Source organism: Alligator mississippiensis, chromosome 2 (genome assembly GCF_030867095.1).
Source record: "Alligator mississippiensis isolate rAllMis1 chromosome 2, rAllMis1, whole genome shotgun sequence".
NCBI lineage: Eukaryota > Metazoa > Chordata > Crocodylia > Alligatoridae > Alligator > Alligator mississippiensis.
Window position 1 is genome coordinate 60717562 of NC_081825.1, and position 18361 is coordinate 60735922.

At 44.7% G+C, this 18361-nt stretch overlaps 1 protein-coding gene across 1 annotated transcript in view; it reads right to left on the reverse strand.

Annotated features, from left to right (window-relative positions):
• The window catches only part of LOC109281590 (hypothetical protein), a 116771-nt gene that overhangs the window by 11131 nt on the left and 87279 nt on the right, over positions 1-18361 (reverse strand). Inside the window, exons 10-12 of the mRNA XM_059721761.1 lie at positions 14363-14445; positions 12870-12933; positions 10969-11018 (exon numbers count right to left, since the gene is read on the reverse strand). Of these exons, the coding sequence (XP_059577744.1) occupies positions 10969-11018; positions 12870-12933; positions 14363-14445 (197 nt within the window). The remainder of the gene's footprint in view (positions 1-10968; positions 11019-12869; positions 12934-14362; positions 14446-18361) is intronic.

An 18361-nucleotide genomic window follows, 5' to 3' on the forward strand; every position in this document is an offset into this window, starting at 1 on the left:
ATGATAAACTGAATCTTAAAACATTTACACATCAATGCCACTTTTATTATAAAAACCGTCCAAAGTATACTTGAAAACATTTGGGTAATATCAGCTATTACTGTGACCATTAATGACAAACTTTCTCCTTAAAGAACATACTCTAAAACTAAACCCTTAGGTATGTCATTTTTAAAGAAGCAAAAAAGTAATTTCAAGTGTTGAAATGTTACAGCAGCAGAGAACAAAAACATTCAATAATCTATTCTTCTGGCACACATTTATACCATGCAACATGTTAAAATGTAGCTATCAAAATAAATATATTTGCAAATATGTAATTATGATATTTCAATAATTACATGACAGTGTAGCAAAACCCCCAGTTTTTTCTTCTTTTTTTATGTATTTATTTTAAAATGTATTCCCTCTCCTTCCCCAGCCATTTCTGACTTTTTCTCTCCCTCTCTATTCCCTATAGATAAGTATAAGTGAGCTCAGACTTAGGATAAGTTTTAAACATTTTTATTCCGGTAGCAAAGTTTTGGTTCTCGATATCCACCATTTTATACTGTACTATTATTAGGTTTGTATTGATTTTTACTGTTGTATATTGTATTATTATCATTTAAGTATTGATTTTTATTGTTTCAAATGGATATTGTATGGTTTTGGCCTGTGTTTGTAAGTGAACCAAAGTCATGTCAAGTTTCCTTTTTATATGTCAAGTTTCCATTTTCTGTCCTCTGCCTGGGCGTCCCATGTTGCAACTGTATGAATCACGTACTCCTCCCATGTAAATTGGTTCCCCGATGAATGAGTGTGATTGGGAATGATTGAAATACAATGGTAGCAGGCCTCTGAATGGCCTGTAATGACTGGGCCATCACCTCGCATTGATTCACCCAGGAACCACGGACCTCACCCAGGAACAGAGACAAGACCAGCATTTGAAAGACAAAGGACCCTGAAAAACCAGCAACTCTCACCATTACAGACACCAGAAACTGCAAATCCCTTCATGGAGCACACATACTCAGTATGCCGGGGGCTGACCCTTGCCTGGGCATGCCTCCTGTCACTAGGGTCACACAAGGTCTGCCTCTATAAAAAGGGGCAGTGAAGACAGACCCAGTGGGAACACCATTTCCATCTGGACCAGCACCATGCCACACCACCTATCCACCCAGAGGCCCTGCTGGAGACCCCGCTCTGGACAACACCTACTGGACAAGGACCCCTTTCCAGCCTGGATAGGTAGATATTACCTGCACACCTCCGCCTACAATTTGGACTCTCTCTCTCTCTGTCTCTCTCTCTCTCCTCCTGGACTTCAGTGGACTTCAGCCCCTGCACCAAGCCTCTTTAACCCCTGCTGCCATTGTGTGTGTGTGGGGGGGGGGGTGTGGGGGTGTGTGTGGGTGCAAGGGAACCAATTTGGCATTGTGTCACCATCTCCCCTGTTCAATAAAACCACTGTCATTTGCAACCCCGAGTTGGGTCATGTTTTACTGAATCCCAGTCCCTTCCTTATCTTAAATTCCAACCTCATTCTCTCTCTCAGCTCCAGTTCCCACCCTCTCTGCTAGTTTCCCAATCTCCTCCCAATTCCATCTCCCCTTTTCTGCCACCTCTCAGCGTCTCCTTGCTTTCCTGCTGTCCCTGCTGCCTTCTGCTTTTCCTGCGATTTTCTGCTGTCCATCTCTCTGTTTTCAGGCTTCCCCTGCACCTTCTGCAATCTCCACCCCGCCCCAGCTTCCCAGCTCCTATTAGCTGTCTCCAGCTTCCAGCACCTACTGCTGCTCCCTGCAACTTCTCTAGCTGCCCCGGAGCCATCCTCTGGCTCCCCACACCCAGAGCCCCTCTTTAACACCCATACTTTCCCTTAGTCCCATTTTCCCTGTCCCCATCTACCTTTTCAGCTCCCCCGTAGCTCTGGCTCCAGTCCCAGCCTCTGTGCCAGCATACTTCCCTGTTCTGCAAGCTTTGGGTATTGTCTTTTAATCAATTAAGATCAATTAACCTAAAGTTACTCCCGAGCCTCAGTTCTTCAGCCCAGGCCCCTCTAGTCTACCGGTTCTAATCCCGGTCCCGGTGACTTTCATTTCAGTAACTTTAACTCCTTACACTTCTACTTTCTTTTCCCCAGGTATCCCAAGTACACCAAGCACAAGCATACATACACATCACAACACCCAACTTAGGAACTCACCTGTGTGTATGTGGAGGTGGGTGGTATGTGTGTGAATTAGTGAATACACACATATATATACATATATAGATATCATTGTATGTGTGCGTGTGGTATATGAATTAGTAATCCATGTATGTGTATTGGATGTGCAGGTGTTGGTAACTGGTAACTGATTCTGTCTAAATGTGGTATGTGTAGCCTGTATGGGCTTAAACTGGTGATAGGTGTGCATGAACCTAGACAAGTTATTTTGAACGTGTATGTATGCCTGAGCTGGTAGTGTGTGTGTGTATGCACCTAATTGATTTGTGTGTTTGTATATGTGCAATTGTGTTACGCCCTCCTGTCTAACAGCCCAATATTGAGATCCTGAGAGTTGGCCTGACCCCACAGGGCAACAACAGAAGAGAGACCATTCTGTAACATAGGCATGATTGTAACCATATCCTCCAATACTGAAAGCCTTGGACCCATTCCTATAAAGGTTTGAACCCCACAGATAGCCCTGCTGTGTATGTAAAATTAAGCACATGCATAGGTATTGGACTTGTATTTTAATACAGCCTACATCAGGAGAGAATTATGCTCTGATCAGGTCACTCACAAAGATGGTACTTGTAGTGCAGATATGCTCTCTGCCAAAAATAAAGTTAGAATTTTAGTGCAAAGTAATTAAAAAAACAAACGTAAGTTGGAAAATAGTAAGCATGGAAAAAAGATCAATAATTTACCCAGGGCTGGAAATACAGGAGGGCTTGGGGGGGCTGAGCCCCTTCCCCCCATAAAAGACAAAAGCCCCCATAAGCCCCTCCATAAGAGACGAGAGCTACAAGCCCACCCCGTGCCTTTCTAAACAGCTTAGGCAGTGGTGGCAGCTCCTTCCAGTTTATGGCTGCCACCACTACAGACCCCCCACAAGAGTAAGTGTGTAATTCAAACCCTGAATTTATATAGATATGGATACAGATATCCGTCAAGGATATGTATCTATATCTATCAAGGGAAGGAAAGTTAGTAAGCAAAGATTTCAATTTGAGTAAATTGCCAGAACAAATTCTAGGGGAAATAGAATGCAATGTACTTAGAGACCTGGGAGGATAATTGTGTGTATTTGTTTTTAACCGTAAGTAATCAGGAAGAAATGTCCTGGGAATGAAGGAAAGAAGATTACAAGGAAATAAAAGGATTATTCATCAGGGAAAAGACTGCAGTACAGTTACAGACCAGCTCCACAATTAGATGAGGAATGTGAACCACTACTTTTTAAAACCTGTCTGGACACAAGATAATAAGCTGGACAAACCAAATAATTAATGTTAGTATGCATTGGCCTCTATTTTTAAGAATACAAAACAAAAAAAAGAAGTCATTTTTGGGGGCCTTCAAGAGGAGGCTGGAAAAGCATCTAGCTGGGGTCATCTGACCCCAGCGGTCTTTCTTGCCCAGGACAGGAGGTCAGACTCAATGACCTACTGAGGTCCCTTCTGACCCTAACATCTATGAATCTATTAATATAATCCATTAATTTAGAGACTACTGCAAGCATTATGGAATAAATTAAACTACAGATTGTAGCAGGCCAGCTGTTTAGAATCTAAGATCCAGTTTCACAAAACACTTACGCATAAGCTTAAAACTACATGCTTGTAAATTAGGATATTCTTACATCTGTCACTATGAAAAACCACTTAAGTATATGATTAAATTAAGCACAAAAATTCATAGATTGTTAGGGGCTGGAAGGGACCTCACAAGATCATCGGGCAGGAAAGACAACTGGGGTCAGGTGACCCTAGCAAGGTGACCGTCCAGTCTCCTCTGATTTCCAGGATAGGTGACTGCACCACCTCTGGGGGGAGTTTATTTCACAGTTTAGACACCCTGACTGTGAAGAAGTTTTTCCTAGAGTTGAGCCTGAAGCAGTCTTCCAGGAGTTCGTGCCCATTACTCCTGGTTTTCCCCAAGGGTGTCCCAGTGAACAGTTGCTCATTGAGCTCTTAATGTATTCCCCCGATGTATCAGTAAGCGGCTACCAAGTCCCCTTTAGCCTTCTATTTTTTAGGCTGAAAAGGCCCAAGAGGCTGAAGAGGTGATTAAATGATTTGCTGAACTGGGATCCTAATGAATAACAAATAAGTGTTGCCTTGTTAATAACATTATTTTGATACTGTAGTGCTTGCTGATTTGCTTTTCTCCCTTCTGATGTTGCGGGGAGCCCTATCAGGTTACAATACAAAAGAAGCAATGTGCCAAACCTTCTGTGTTGTTCCTAAAATCACAAATGAAGCAAGAATTTGATTTAGATTTTAATCTGCTAGTAACTGCCTAGTCCAAGTTAATACTTTATTTTCATGGTATATGTCATCATCCAATCACAAAACAGCATTTTAATTTAAATCGTATGGCGGAAAATGGCAAAATCTGACAACAAACCAAGTTGCAATGAGATGGAAGAAAGAGAAAGAAACTCAGAGGACAAATAGTTCATCTGATGTTGCCTTTGCAGCTGCCATCTTTGACAGGTACCTCTCCTTTTCTCACACTCCCCACTCTGGAACTGAGCATAGGTGCACTAGGTGCATTGTACGATGGTGTGCAGATGGGAATGCAAGTCAGGGGACAGCCAAGCAGGAAGGACATAAAGAGGGAGGTATCAAGAGGCTGGAATGACATCAGGGCAGCGAGGAAGTGGGGGTAGCCAATGGGGGACTTAAGTGTCTATACACAAACACTAGGACTGGGGAATAAGCAGGAGGAACTGGCAGTCCTGCTAGCAAATAGGGAATATGATCTCGTTGGAATAAAGGAGACCTGGTGGGACTCCATGCATGACTGGGCTGTATGCATAAAGGGCTACAGGCTGCACAGAACGGAGGGGGTGTAGCTTTCTAGGTAAAGGAGCAGTATTGCCTCCTCAGAGAGCCAAATTGGTTTGAGAGAAGGACAACTCAAGACCCTGTGGGTCAAGATACTGGGGGGATGAGGAGAAGGGGACTAGATGGTAAGCATCTACTATAGACCATCACACCAGGAGGAAGAGCTCGAATTTTCCAGAGAACTGATGGATGCTGCATGTTCAAGAGACATGGTTGCCATGGGTGACCTCAATTACCCTGACAACTGCTGGGAGGAGCACCTACCCAGATCTGACCAGTCACATAGGTTTTTGTCTGGCGAGGAAGAATGTTATTTAGTCCAGGAGGTGAATGGGCCAACCAGGGGGAAGGCTTTGTTGGATTTGGTTTTAGCCAAAGGGGATTACCTGGTGGGAGATCTGAGGATTGAGGGTAATCTGGGAGATAGTGATCATGAGATGATAGAATTCACTATCCATCGTAGGGCAGGGCAGTCAGTTAGTAGGCCAGAGGTGCTTGACTTTAGGAAGGCTGACTTCATTGAGCTTAGGAAAATAGTTGGAGAGACCCTATGGGAAGAGTGACTGTGGGAGAAGGGAGTTCAGGAAGGGTGGATGTTCCTCAGAAGACTGGAAAAGGGCCAATGTGGTGCCAATCTTTAAGGAGGGGAGGAGGGAGGATCCAGGAAACTATAGGCAGGTCAGATTGACCTCAATACTGGGTATAATTTTGGAAAAAATTATTAAGCAGTCCATTTGTGAGAGACTGGCAGAAGGCATGATGCTGAAGGAAAGCCAACATGGTTTCACTGTGGGTAAGTCATGTCATCAACCTTGTCTCCTTCTATGATCAGGTAACAAACTGCTTAGATGTGGGAGAGACAGTTAATTGCATATACTTGGATTTTAAAAAGGCTTTCAATATAGTCTCCAATGCCACTCTTATAAAAAAAACCTGGGGAATAGTGGGCTGGCAGAGTCCAGATTGTGGGCTAGTCAGGTGAGTTGGGAACTGGCTAAGAGGTCAAACCCAGAGAGTGTTAATGGATGGGTCTGTATCGTCTTGGTGGGAAGCGGCCAGTGGTGTCCCACAGGGTTCAGTTCTTGGCCCCGTGCTGTTTAACAGCTTTCTCAACGATTTAGATAAGGGCGTGGAAAGCTCACTGGCCAAGTTTGTGGGTGATACTAAGTTATGAGGAAAAGCAGTCATGCTAAGGGATAGGATGCAGATCCAAGTGAACCTGGACAAGCTGGAAAGGTGGGTGGAGTGGAACTGGTTGCATTCAATAAGGATAAATGCAGAGTGCTTCACCTAGGGAGTAACCAGTGACATGAATATAGGTTAGGTGATGTTCTGGCCAGTATAATGGCTGAAAGGGACCTCGGGGTTATGGTTGATCACAGGATGAACATGAACCACCAATGCAATGCTGTAGTCAACAGAGCTAACAGCATACTGGGATGCATTAGTCCATGCGTCACGAGTAGAGCTAAGAAAGAGATACTTCCTCTCTACTCAGCATTGGTGAAACCCCAATTGGAGTACTGCATCTAGTTTTGGGTGACACACTTCAAAAAAGAAGTGGAAAATCTTGAAAGAGTCCAGAGAAGGGCCACAGGAACGATTAAGGGTTTGGAGGACAAACCTTATGAGGAAAGACTAAGAGATCTGGGACTGTCCAGGTTGGGGAAGAGGAGACTGAGGGGGGGACTTGGTGGCCATCTATAAGTATGTTAGGGGTGAATATCGGGAGCTGGGAGACAAACTGTACAGTAGGGTGCCCCAGTGTAGCAGAAAGCCCCCTTTTCCTCTAATGTAGCAGAAAGCCCCCTTTTCCTCTTGCCTGCATTTGCTCTCCCCTCTTTGGATATGTTTCTCTTTTTCTACCTTTTCTTCCTTTCTCTCTCTTTCACTTTAAGATAAGGAATTGTATTTTAAAATTTGTATGTGTGCATTTTGTATCTCCCCTTGTATTCTGGTATTTTTATCTATTTGTGTGCCGTGGCATTTGTAGCTTATATTTTATACTCCTCACCTTTCAACTTTCAACTAAATGTGCTTTAGTAAGTTGTACATTGTAACATTGTTAACAAAGGCAGGAATCAAACTGCTCTTCCCTGTATCAGGCTGGCCTCTGAAAGAATGAGTGAATCAGTGATTGAATGTGTAACATGGAAGCAGGCAGCAATTATCACCTGGAAGCTGAACTCAATAGAAGACAGTGTAACAACCGGGAAATCTCTATACCTCACTGATCAAGGGCTAGAAGCCCTGGCCTGACTTAATCAACACCAGAGACCAACTTTTGGGCTGAATATCTCCAGATCGACCACTCCCAGAGCCCTATTCTAAATTCATCAACGGACTCCCAAACCTGCACGTACATGCGGACGACCCCTGGGGCTGACAGATGCTGTCCAGTAGCCACCGAGGGGGGGGGGGGGAAGTCCCACAAGGGTCAATGACCCCTGGATTGGGCAAACCAGAAAACTGGGGAGTCACCAAAGTCTGCCAGGGACAGATAAAAGGCAGTGAAAAGTGACCCTCAGTGGTGCCCTCTTGATCTCCAACTCGACCAGACCTGTCCAGCCAGAAGGACCAGCCGGCGACCCCCTTCTGGAAGATAACACCACGCTGAAAGAAGCCTCAACAACAGACTCCAGCGCTTGTAGGATAGGTATACCTGACTCTGTAGCCTGCTACTGTGTGTGTGCGCGCGCGCGTGCGGACCAGCCCCAAGGTTTACGATTACAGTGTTTCAATCCGCCTAATAAACTAGAATGGTTTCAGGTTGGATGTAAGGAAGAACTTCTATACACTAAGGGTGCCCAGAATCTGGAATAGACTTTTCAAGGAGGTGGTGCAGTCCCTAACCTTGGAAATCTTCAAGAGGAGGCTGGACAGACACCTTGCTGGGATCATTTGATCTTAGCAGTATTCCTGCCCAGAGCGGGGGGGGTTGGACTCAATGATCTTTCAAGGTCCCTTTCAGCCCTTAATTTCTACAATTCTATACCTGGAATATTGCATTTCTCCCCTCCTGTTCTTCCTACTTACATTCCTAGTCCTTCCCTTTCCCTTTCTTATTTAACTCTTTTCTCTTCTTTTCTCTCCATATTATTATCCTCTTGTGTGCACCCAACTCCTTTCCACCAACCTTGTTTTCTCTCAGTTTGACTCCTGGCCTTCAATCTTCTGTTCCTACGGCTATAGAAACTGATGTGTTATAGCCAAAGTAGCCCAATGGGCTATTAAGTTTGTGTGGACCTTTGACAAACTGTCAGAAAATGAAGCGTGGATGATCCATTCTACCGGTTACACTAGATCAGGAACCTGGGGAGCAACTCCAGGTATTAAGCTGAGGAACCTGATTGAAACTTGGTTAGCCAACAGGTAGACAAGTAGTGTTGGAAGTATATTATAGTTGCGATGGGTCAGGAAAGAGGCAAGGGGCAAGGACTTCTGGGTGAAATCTTTTATTAACCAGCATAGGTGGCAGAAGGCTGGGGCTAACAGGGCTAAACCCCACCAAACGTGGGGCAATGGTGGTAGCAGAGGGCTACAGGAGAGTCCTGGCACAGGCTCCGGGTAACTGCAGCAGGGGATGGACACAGACACAGCCACGCAGCTGCAGACTGTACATAGCCAGGATCGCAGCCCAGGGACTTGTAGAGCACTGCTAGGGTTACCATATGTCTGGGTTTTTCTGGACATGCACTCTTTTTGAGTCCTCCTATTTTGAGTCTGGGAAAGGGAAGGGGCATGAGTGGGGGCCAGATCAAGGCCCCCACAGTGAGGGAGTGGGACAGGGACTGGGGTGAATGGGGCCCTGAGGCTGGGGCAGGTCATGGGACAGTCAGAGCCCAGGTGGTTCATCCAGTGGCATGGGGGGGGGGGAAAGGCCTCCCATTATGGCACACACCCCAGGGGAGGCACAGAGGGTACATGCCCCCCAGATTTGTGAGTGGGGTGAAGGCAGGCTGCTGCTGCAAGCTGGGGTTCTGCATCCCACTACCACTGCCTCAGGAGCTGTGTGTGATGCCATGTGCCTGCCGCCACTGGGTGGACAGGTGATAAAGTGCAGCCCAGCAGCAGTAGGCACATGGCATCACACAGCTCCCAAGACAGAGGGGCACAGAACCCCAGCCTACAGCAGCAGCCTACCTCCACCCTATGCACAAGTCTGGGGGGCACATACCCCTTGTGCCTCCCCCGGGGTGCGTGCAGTGGTGGGAGCTCCCCTGCCCCCCACTGGATGAGCCACCCAGGCTCCAACTGTCCCATGACCCACCCCAGCCTTGGGGCCCCATTCACTCCAGCCCCTCCCACTCCCTTCCTTGCTGTGGGGCCTCAATCTGCACCCCCACCATATACCTCTTCCCCTTCCCCCCACCCATCTCCTCTCCTCTACAGACTTACCTGCAGGGTGTGTGTGTGTGTGTGTGTGTGTGTGTGTGTGTGTGTGTGTGTGTGTGTGTGTGTGTGTGTGTGTGTGTGTGTACACTCAGCCCCCCCTCAAATAATATTTTCTCCTTCCGCTTATGTTCACTAGCTTCTTCTTTTGTATGGCTGACTTAGAGCAACAATTATAAGTTCAGTTTAAGGTTAGTTAACCAGTCTAATGCTCTTGAGGAAAGGGAATGTATCTCTACAATGTCATTGTCAAATCTGTATAAGGGACAGAGTGTTGTTATGTGGTCCATAGTTTGACCAGGACTGCCACAGTCACATTTTGAACCATTGATCTACTGTATGGTTAGGATAGACTGACAAGCTTTTGAATGCAGTGTGTTCTTCAGCTCTTCAAGTACACATTTTAGCCCGGTAACTATAATATTCTATGAAGCCAATGAGGAAAGTTAAATATGAACTAGAAATCACTACAACTGCCCGAGACAGTTCAGTTAAAATTAACTCTAAAATCAAAAATAAAAATGTGACCAATTTCTTAAATTTGCTTAATCATAAATCAAAATATTTTTCATGTATGCTTGTGTTGCACGCTACTCGTTAACACTAGCTAGCAACATCCACTGTTTGTGCTGAGTTTATAAGGTCAGATATTAGAGATGATTGGTGTTAGGCTGTTGGGGTTTTTTGTACCAACTCATATATCACTGCCTTCAGTTGTTTGCTGGAAGACCTGTTGATAATACCTGGGTGAAAGTATTGATAAATGTTACAGTCAAAAAGTAAAATAAAGATGACCAGAAGTTGATAATAATAAAGTTAAACATACACATTTAACATCAAATGTGCACAATACATATAGGAATTATGATTAAATTTAACTAATACAGTTATAAAGGGATGAGATCACTAGGGATACCTGCATGAATAAAGTTAGGCCTATTTTTATTTTTTGTTGGACTGAGCTCCATAACATTAGACTGGCAGTTATAAATGACCTGTATTAAAGTTTTTACATTTCAGTCCTGTTAACAACATTATATTCCCACTACAGATCTAAATCCAGAACACATGAAGACTTACACATTTACTTTACTTTACACATTGATGTTCACGGGACTCTTGACAGTGTATAAAGTTAAGTGCATATTCACATCTTAGCAGGATCAGGGCCTTTGATAGGATTATCACTTTCTGCTAATGCTTTGGACATTGTATTAAATGGGCTAAAATGAATGTATTATTTTTTAATACACTTACATATTTCAAATTAAATATAAAATGTTTACCTTTATTATCCTCATATAAACTAGTTTATTTTCATTTTCTTTTATTAATCTTAATCTTAAAAGGTTGTATTAACCAGAAACAAAACCGAAAGATTTGGAAAAGAAGTCCCTTTGCCAATAGGGAAACTAAGTGCATTTGTAAGAAAGCTTGATGCAATAATTTTTAAAACATCTTGTTCTCCCCCCTTTTCATGTAATGTTAAAAACTGGCTTCAAGAGAAAAAAGCAATATTATCCTTGCCTTTTGTTTCTTGATGACTGTCCTCATCTGATCATCTCTTTCACTTGGTTCTAAAAAACAGAAACATCTCACAATCATAAATCTACAAGAAAGCCTAAAGATGTAACAGTGATGAAAGGTATGCAATGCAGAGATAACCTCTAAAATGCCTAGGTGCAGAATTCTTCCAACTATTTGAGTTGGTGTTATAAAAGATATCAGATTTACCCAAAGAACCTTGTCTGCGTAGGTGCATATAGTAACATCTAAAGTTTGACCAGCAGGTTTATAATAAAATCCAGGAGGTTTAAAAAAAAATCTATTTAAGAAGCACTAAATCAGAGCTGCATGAGAGTTGTTTGTTTGTTTGCAGAGGGGTTAATTTGGGGAGTTTTGGTAGAATATGCTGGTAGGCAATCATAAGACTATAATAAAGAGCAGCTTTTTTCATCCTAATGGTACCATGCTTGATGCAATGTCCCACTACAGAATGCTGAAACTTACTTACATGACTCAGACATTCCTGTTATTCAACTACATTTACATGCTAATAATGTGCAGTGACTTCTTCTGAAAATAATTTTCTAAAACAATGATCAGAGTAAAGTATAAGGCAGAGTGAACTTGCACCTTATAGACTAATTAAATCAGAGATGCATAAGCTTTCATAAGGAGAAGGCTTACTTCATCAGATGCCATGAAGGGACTGCAAAAAACAAAGCTTCTAAATTAAAAGCAGTGATTAGCATACAAATGGTAGTTAAGTGGGGAGGGAAAAGGAGCGGCACTGCTAAGAGAGACAAGGTGGACAGGAGGGAGACAAAATAAAGCAGATAGCTCATACAAGTAAAGTGTATATCTTCTTTAACAATTTCAAGGAAGACTCTACAATATAAGTGTTGTCAGAATTGTTTTAAGAGGCAGTCATATGTAGGGCCCTGAGAAAATTGCAGATTTCTTGTAAAAAATTTGTGGCACGTGCGTGGGTAAAGTATCATTTTTCATGGAACAGTCACAGAACTACCACTGATCTTGGCAAATGGGTCCCAGTAGTTCCACGAATATTCCGTAAAAAATACTTTACCTGCGCACATGCAGCAGGCAGGCACGCACCATAGGTGGTGGAAGGCTGAGGATAGTAGGGCTTAGCCCCCCCCAAATGCAGGGCAGCAGTGGCAGTGCAGAGGGCCACAGGGCAGCCCGGGCATGGGCTCTGACTGGCTGCAGCAGGAGGGGTGGGGACGCATAGACATAGACATGGAGCCTGCACAAAGCCAGGATTGCAGTCAGATGGCATGCAGAGCACTGCCTACCACAGCAGGCAAGTCCAGGAAGGAGCATGGCGGGGGCTAGATCAAGGCCCACACAGGGAAGGAGGGAGTGGGACTGGGGCAGAGGCAGGGGCAGAGGCTGGGGTGAATGGGATCCTGAGCCTGGAGTGAGTCACAGGATGATTGGGGCTGGGGATAGCTCACCCAGGGGCATGGGGGTGGGGGGCTCCTGCCACTGTGCGTACCCTGGGGGAGGGCAGGGCATTGTGAAGGTGGGCTGCCACTATGTGCTAGAAAGGTTTGTACAATGCTTTTGCACATTTTCTGACAACAGTGCTGTGAAAGGTAGATAGATGGCAAACACAAAGAAAGCATTACAGAAAAGAACTTTATAATAGGTGAAGATAGAAATGGTATTTTTATTTTTTGCTATTTCTACATTTCTACACTTCTGATTTAAGTTTGTTTACTTCAATTAGCAGTTTGGAAACTCCTATTCACTTTGTATCTCTACCTGCCAGGGATAAATACAAGCAATATTTATTTGAACTTGCAGTATGTCCCTGAGCTCATCAGCCCTTTATTTCTGACATACTTGACACTTTAAAAAGTGCTTTCTTGTTATTAGATTTGCATGTCATGCCTCATTACCTTTCTGTTCCAGATCACTGGGGGATTTTCTCTCTCTGAGCGAATAACATGATACTGCAGCAGTCTAATAAATCAATTAAGGAAGACATTAAAGAACAAATTGCTTAAAATGCAGGTTTATTTGTTTTAGGAAACCATGAGTCTTCTTAATTAACTTTGCCACCATAATTAACAATGGTTTAATGATAGTTGGTAAGTTATGTATTAACTAATTTAGGAAATGGTTCATTTTCTGGGTCTTTTTATAACATGCTCTTAATAAAATAAATTCTAGTATGAAAAGACCAATTAAAAGCTGTTGTTATGTTACTCTTTATAATACTGTGATTTGAGCACCAGGAAAAGTATATTAAACCATAAAATTAGATTGAATCATGTTATATAATTATGAAGATAAACTATTTAGAATTTTATATCATTTCCAAAATTTTGTACTTGTTCAGATCCAGGCAGATTTATTTAAAATATATTTGCATACTTACGTTGCATCTTTCGTAAATTACAAGATATTTAAGATCACTTGACACAAATGATTTTTCAGTTATTATTTATAGCTTGGTTTGATGTACATGCTGTTAGTGCTATACAAATAAAAAGAAACAAACAAAACCAATTACCATAATAATGGATCCTACACCAATGGGAGCCTATTATCACCAATCCTACCAGATTACACACAAGGTGAATAATCTCATTCAATTCAACAGGATTGCTCATAAAAATAAGGAGTTAATGATTAGACCTCCACAGAACAGATCTATTACTATAGGGGTTTTCAACCTTTTTGGGTCAGTGTACCCCCAGCAGCTGGTTGAGAAGGAAGGAGTCCCCCGGCAGCCAGTCAACAAGGTGGGGGGCAGTCCCCAGTGGCCAACTGGCAACCAGAAGGGGGAGGTTGGAAGTGCCAGCAGAAGTGCCGAGTACCCCCTGTGGACATCCCAAGTACTCCCAGGTGTTGAAAATGTGTACTCCTGGTTGAAAACCCATGCATTACTACATACATGTACATATGAAATGCAAAACTGGCATTCATACATTAGTATGTAGCACAGCCAAATTAACACTGTAGTAGCCAATCTTTAATGCTTTTAATCTCAGGATTTGTAAATGTGTGATTCGTCTGTTTTAGCATTGCATCCACACTAGTTTTTGCATTTACTTTCCAAATATCATTTAGGAAAATGAAAAGAAGGCCTTTTGATACTTTTCTGGGATTTTAACTCTTTCAGGAGCTAGCACACTAATGGGAAGTATAGAAGTGTTATCAGCAGGCATTTATCTTCAAAAACCTGTTTACGATCCTCTTTACTGGTTGCTGCAGTGTTTAAAACGTGATGTCATACTGAAAACATATAACCACAATATCCTCTTCACTGGAGCATGAGGCATCTAAAAGTTTTGAATTTTTTGCTATAGGAAAGAATTTAGTACTCTTAAATATAATATTTAATCTCTCATTTCTGAGACATCAGAGGCACAAATGTTTGTCCTACCTGCGGCCTCAGTCTTCTAGGTATTTGGTTACAGTTGGTTCTGTGAGTTGCCGAATAAGATTTCTGTGAAAGCCCAGCAGGTCCTAATAGTGACAAAATACACCATGGAACTGCATTTTGATATAAATGATAACATGAATCCTTGAAATAACATCATTGCAAGCTTAGTTGGGTTTTTTTTTTAGTTTTTATTAATTTAACTGCCAGATTAGACAAAAAATTGAACTGCTCATGCAGTGTCATGTGTGGATTATATTTAATATTTGCTGGCCTCAGCATATTTTTATTTGAATGCAAATGGAAATTTTTAACAAATATACAAGAAAATAAAATTAGCTCAAACCACTTATACTTGTGATAGAAGTCAGGGCAGTGTCTGTCACCCATTAGAAACTAACTTGTTCAGAAAGGCGTAAGCATATACTTCATAAGCTTATGCCTTTCTGAAAAAGTTTTAGTCTGTCTAACTTTGGACTAACACTGCTATCTACCTCTCTGCTTGTGATAGTGTGCAACTTCAAGTAGGACATCTCTAAGCCACTTTCTTTCCTAAGATGGTCTACCAACAAGCCAGCATGTATGAAGGATCCCACACTTCCAAATGCATGTCACCTAAGTAAAGTTGGGTTTAAATCCAAATTCAAAGTCTCGGCCACCAGTTTTCACATTGCACAGCCATGACAACAATCATCAACTGCCAAGGTAATAACTTTTCTTACTACTTTACCTAATGAATAAGTAAGTATGCCTTGCCAAGTGTAACAGCTTGAACAGGAGGAACCAAGAGACCTATCCCTAAATGCCCTATAACTAGTTGGGAGGCACAAGATGTAGGTTCAAATCACTTTTTGGGAGAGGAGAGACTTGAACCTAAACCTCCCTCATCCCAAATGAATGTTCTAGGTATGTCACCATCAGGTAAAAATGGTCATTGTTCTTCTTCTATCTGAGCATGTTTTCTGGATCAGACCCTAAAAGAGAAACAGGCAGGAGAACAACTATTTTGTGAATCCCAATGGACTGAAGCTTGAAAAAAGGAATGGCTCAGTGCTGTGAGCCCTTAGGCAACTGTATAACTGTCCTGAAACAAAAATATGGGGCCACAGGGAACTTCACTAGAGAAAGCTCAGGCGCTATGTGATTTTAGCACTTAGCAGACTAGCCAGGGACTTGTGAATGCAATTAATGGTTAAATGTTGGATTTGGGGGCTCATTCCTAATCCACCTCTAAGGTGCCTCTGCTTAGGCTTTGTAAAACCTCAAATTTAGGAGCATTGTCTACAGAGGGAAATCTAAATCTCTTTCGGGTTGGCTGATCTCCTCTAGCGGGCTTTAAACTAGGCTCGTCGGGGGAGGAAGAGGACCATGGGAGCCACAGAACACAGAACCAAGAGACACCCACAAGAACAGCCCAGCCAAGACACGCGACAAGCACAAGGAATACCCAGGTAAGAGACAGGGGCCCAGATAGTCCTGGGTTTGGGGGAAAGGTTCATACACCCTCAGGAGGCCTTAAACGCCTCTACACTAGTGCTCGTAGTATGGGGAACAAGCAGGAGGAACTTGCCCTCCTGCTAGCTAACACAAACCCAGACATAGTGAGGCTCACTGAAACTTAGTGGGATCCAATGCATGACTGGGTGGTAAACATCAAGGGCTATAGGCTGTATAGGCAGGATAGAACAGGGAGGAAAGGTGCAGGTGTGGCGCTCTACATCAAAGAGCAATACACATCCTCAGCAAACAGCACTGGGTCAGAGGAGGGGCAGACTGAGGTGTTCTGGGTCAGAATAGCTGACCCATGGCTCACCAAAAGCATCCAGGAATGTCTCAAAGCCAAAAAGGAGGCGTACACCCAATGGAAGGGAGGGGCCATCACCAAGGAGGATTATACCTCCATTGCTCAAGTTTGTAAGGGGGCTGTTAGGAAGGCTAAGGCAGAGATGGAACTGGGACTAGCGACCCAGATCAAAGATAACAAGTCCTTTTTTAAATACATAGCGGGTAAAAAGAAGGTACCAAGTAATGTGGGATCTCTACAGGAGATGCTTGGTAACTGGTGGTAGCACCGGACAACAAAGCTAATCTCTTTAACAGATTCTTTGCTTCCATTTTTCTGAGCACGGACAGGGACATCTCCCCCAACTAGGATTCCAGACGGACCCAGGGGAGGCGCAGCCAGACCCAGAGTCAGTGAGGACCTAGTCAGGGAACTTCTGGAAGGACTAGATGTGTTCAAATCAGAAGGTCCTGACAATCTCCACCCCAGAGTGCTGAGGGAATTAGCAGAGGTCATTGTGGGACCCCTGGCACAGCTTTACAAGCACTCATGGTGCTCTGGTGAGGTGCCAGAGGATTGGAAAAGGGCCAATATGGTCCCCATTTTCAAAAAAGGGAAGAAAGAGGACCCAGGAAACTATAGGCCTGTTAGTCTACCTCAGTCCTGGGGAAGCTCTTTGAGAAAATTATCCAGAAGCACATCTGCAAGGGACCAGCAGGGGAGATTATGCTTAGGGGCAATCAACATGGGTTCATTAGAGGCAGGTCCTGTCAGACCAACCTAGTTGCCTTCTATGACCAGGTCACAAAAGCCTTGGATGCAGGTGTCGCAGTAGACGTAGTCTTTCTGGACTTTCGACACTGTCTCTCGCCCCATCCTCATTAAAAATTAGGTGACTTTGGTGTCGATGCCTACACAGTCAGATGGGTTGCAAATTGGTTGGAAGGCCGCACCCAGAGAGTGGTGGTGGAAGGGTCATTTTCGACCTGGAGGGATGTGGGCAGTGGGGTTCCCCAGGGCTCAGTCTTCAGGCCCGCACTGTTCAATATCTTCATCGGTGACTTGCATGAGGGGTGAAAAGCACCTTGTTCAACTTTGCATATGACACTAAGATGTGGGGAGAAGTAAGCATGCTAGGAGAGGGACAGGCTACAACTAGATCTGGACAGGTTACAGAGGTGGGCAGATGAGAATAGGATGGGTTTCAACATGGACAAGTGCAAGGTGTTGCACCTGGGGAGGAAGAACCAGCAGCATACCTACAGGCTGGGGAACTCCCTTGTCAGCACAGAGGCAGAGAAGGGTTGTGGCGGAGCACAGGGTGCTCCTGCCACTAAGGGGCCTGGAGCTGGCAGCCTCCAGGTGCCTGATTAGGGCAGCCATTTTGGGGCCTATATAAACTAGGCAGTTTGGCTGCAGGAGGTCAGGCAGCAACATCTCCTGGCCTTAGGGCTGCGGTGAATGCCCGGAGGTAAGGGGGAGCTGCAAGGGGATGGTAGGAGGCTCCTGGTCCTGGACATGACCTGAAACTGCACCCTGCCGGGAGTGGGTGGTCTGGTGGGGCTCTCAGTGGCGCGGGAGCCCCCAGGAAATGCCGGGCCAGTGATCACCCTGGTGAAAGGCGGGTCGGGACACCTTAACCCCTAGCTCCCACCACCACCGGGTGGGTGACTCCTGAGTGGGATGAGGGCCGAGAGGGCCAGGGTTATGAGGGCCGAGAGGGCCTGTGTTTGTGAGGGGCCCAGAGAGGGCGGACCCTGGGAGTGGGAGTAAGGGGGGCGAGGTGCCGCGGTTGCTCCTAGGAGGAAGGGAGTAGTGGCACGGTGAGGCCCGAGGAGTAGAGAGTGGCTAGAGAGACCCAGCCCGAAGGGGAGAGTCCCCTCGACTGGCCCATGCTGGGGCCAGGACCAGTGAGGGTCAAAAGGGCCGGGGGCCCACTGCGAGGGACGCCCAAGAGCCAGGGGCCTGGGGTCCCGACTGGCCTTGAGGTGGGCCAGGGCTAGGTAGCCGAAGGTTCCGGGGGAACCACACCCGAGAGGGGAACAAGGCTTCGGGGGGGTGAGGTAGCCCAGTTGGCGGCGGAGTGGCCGCCTGAGGAGAGAAGACCATAGTGGGGTCTTGCACGGAAGATTCTGGAGCCCAGTGCGGGGGCCGGTGAGATGTTGAACACCATGATGCCATCTGCGAGGCTTGGGCTGCGGTAGTAGGGGAGGTCGGAG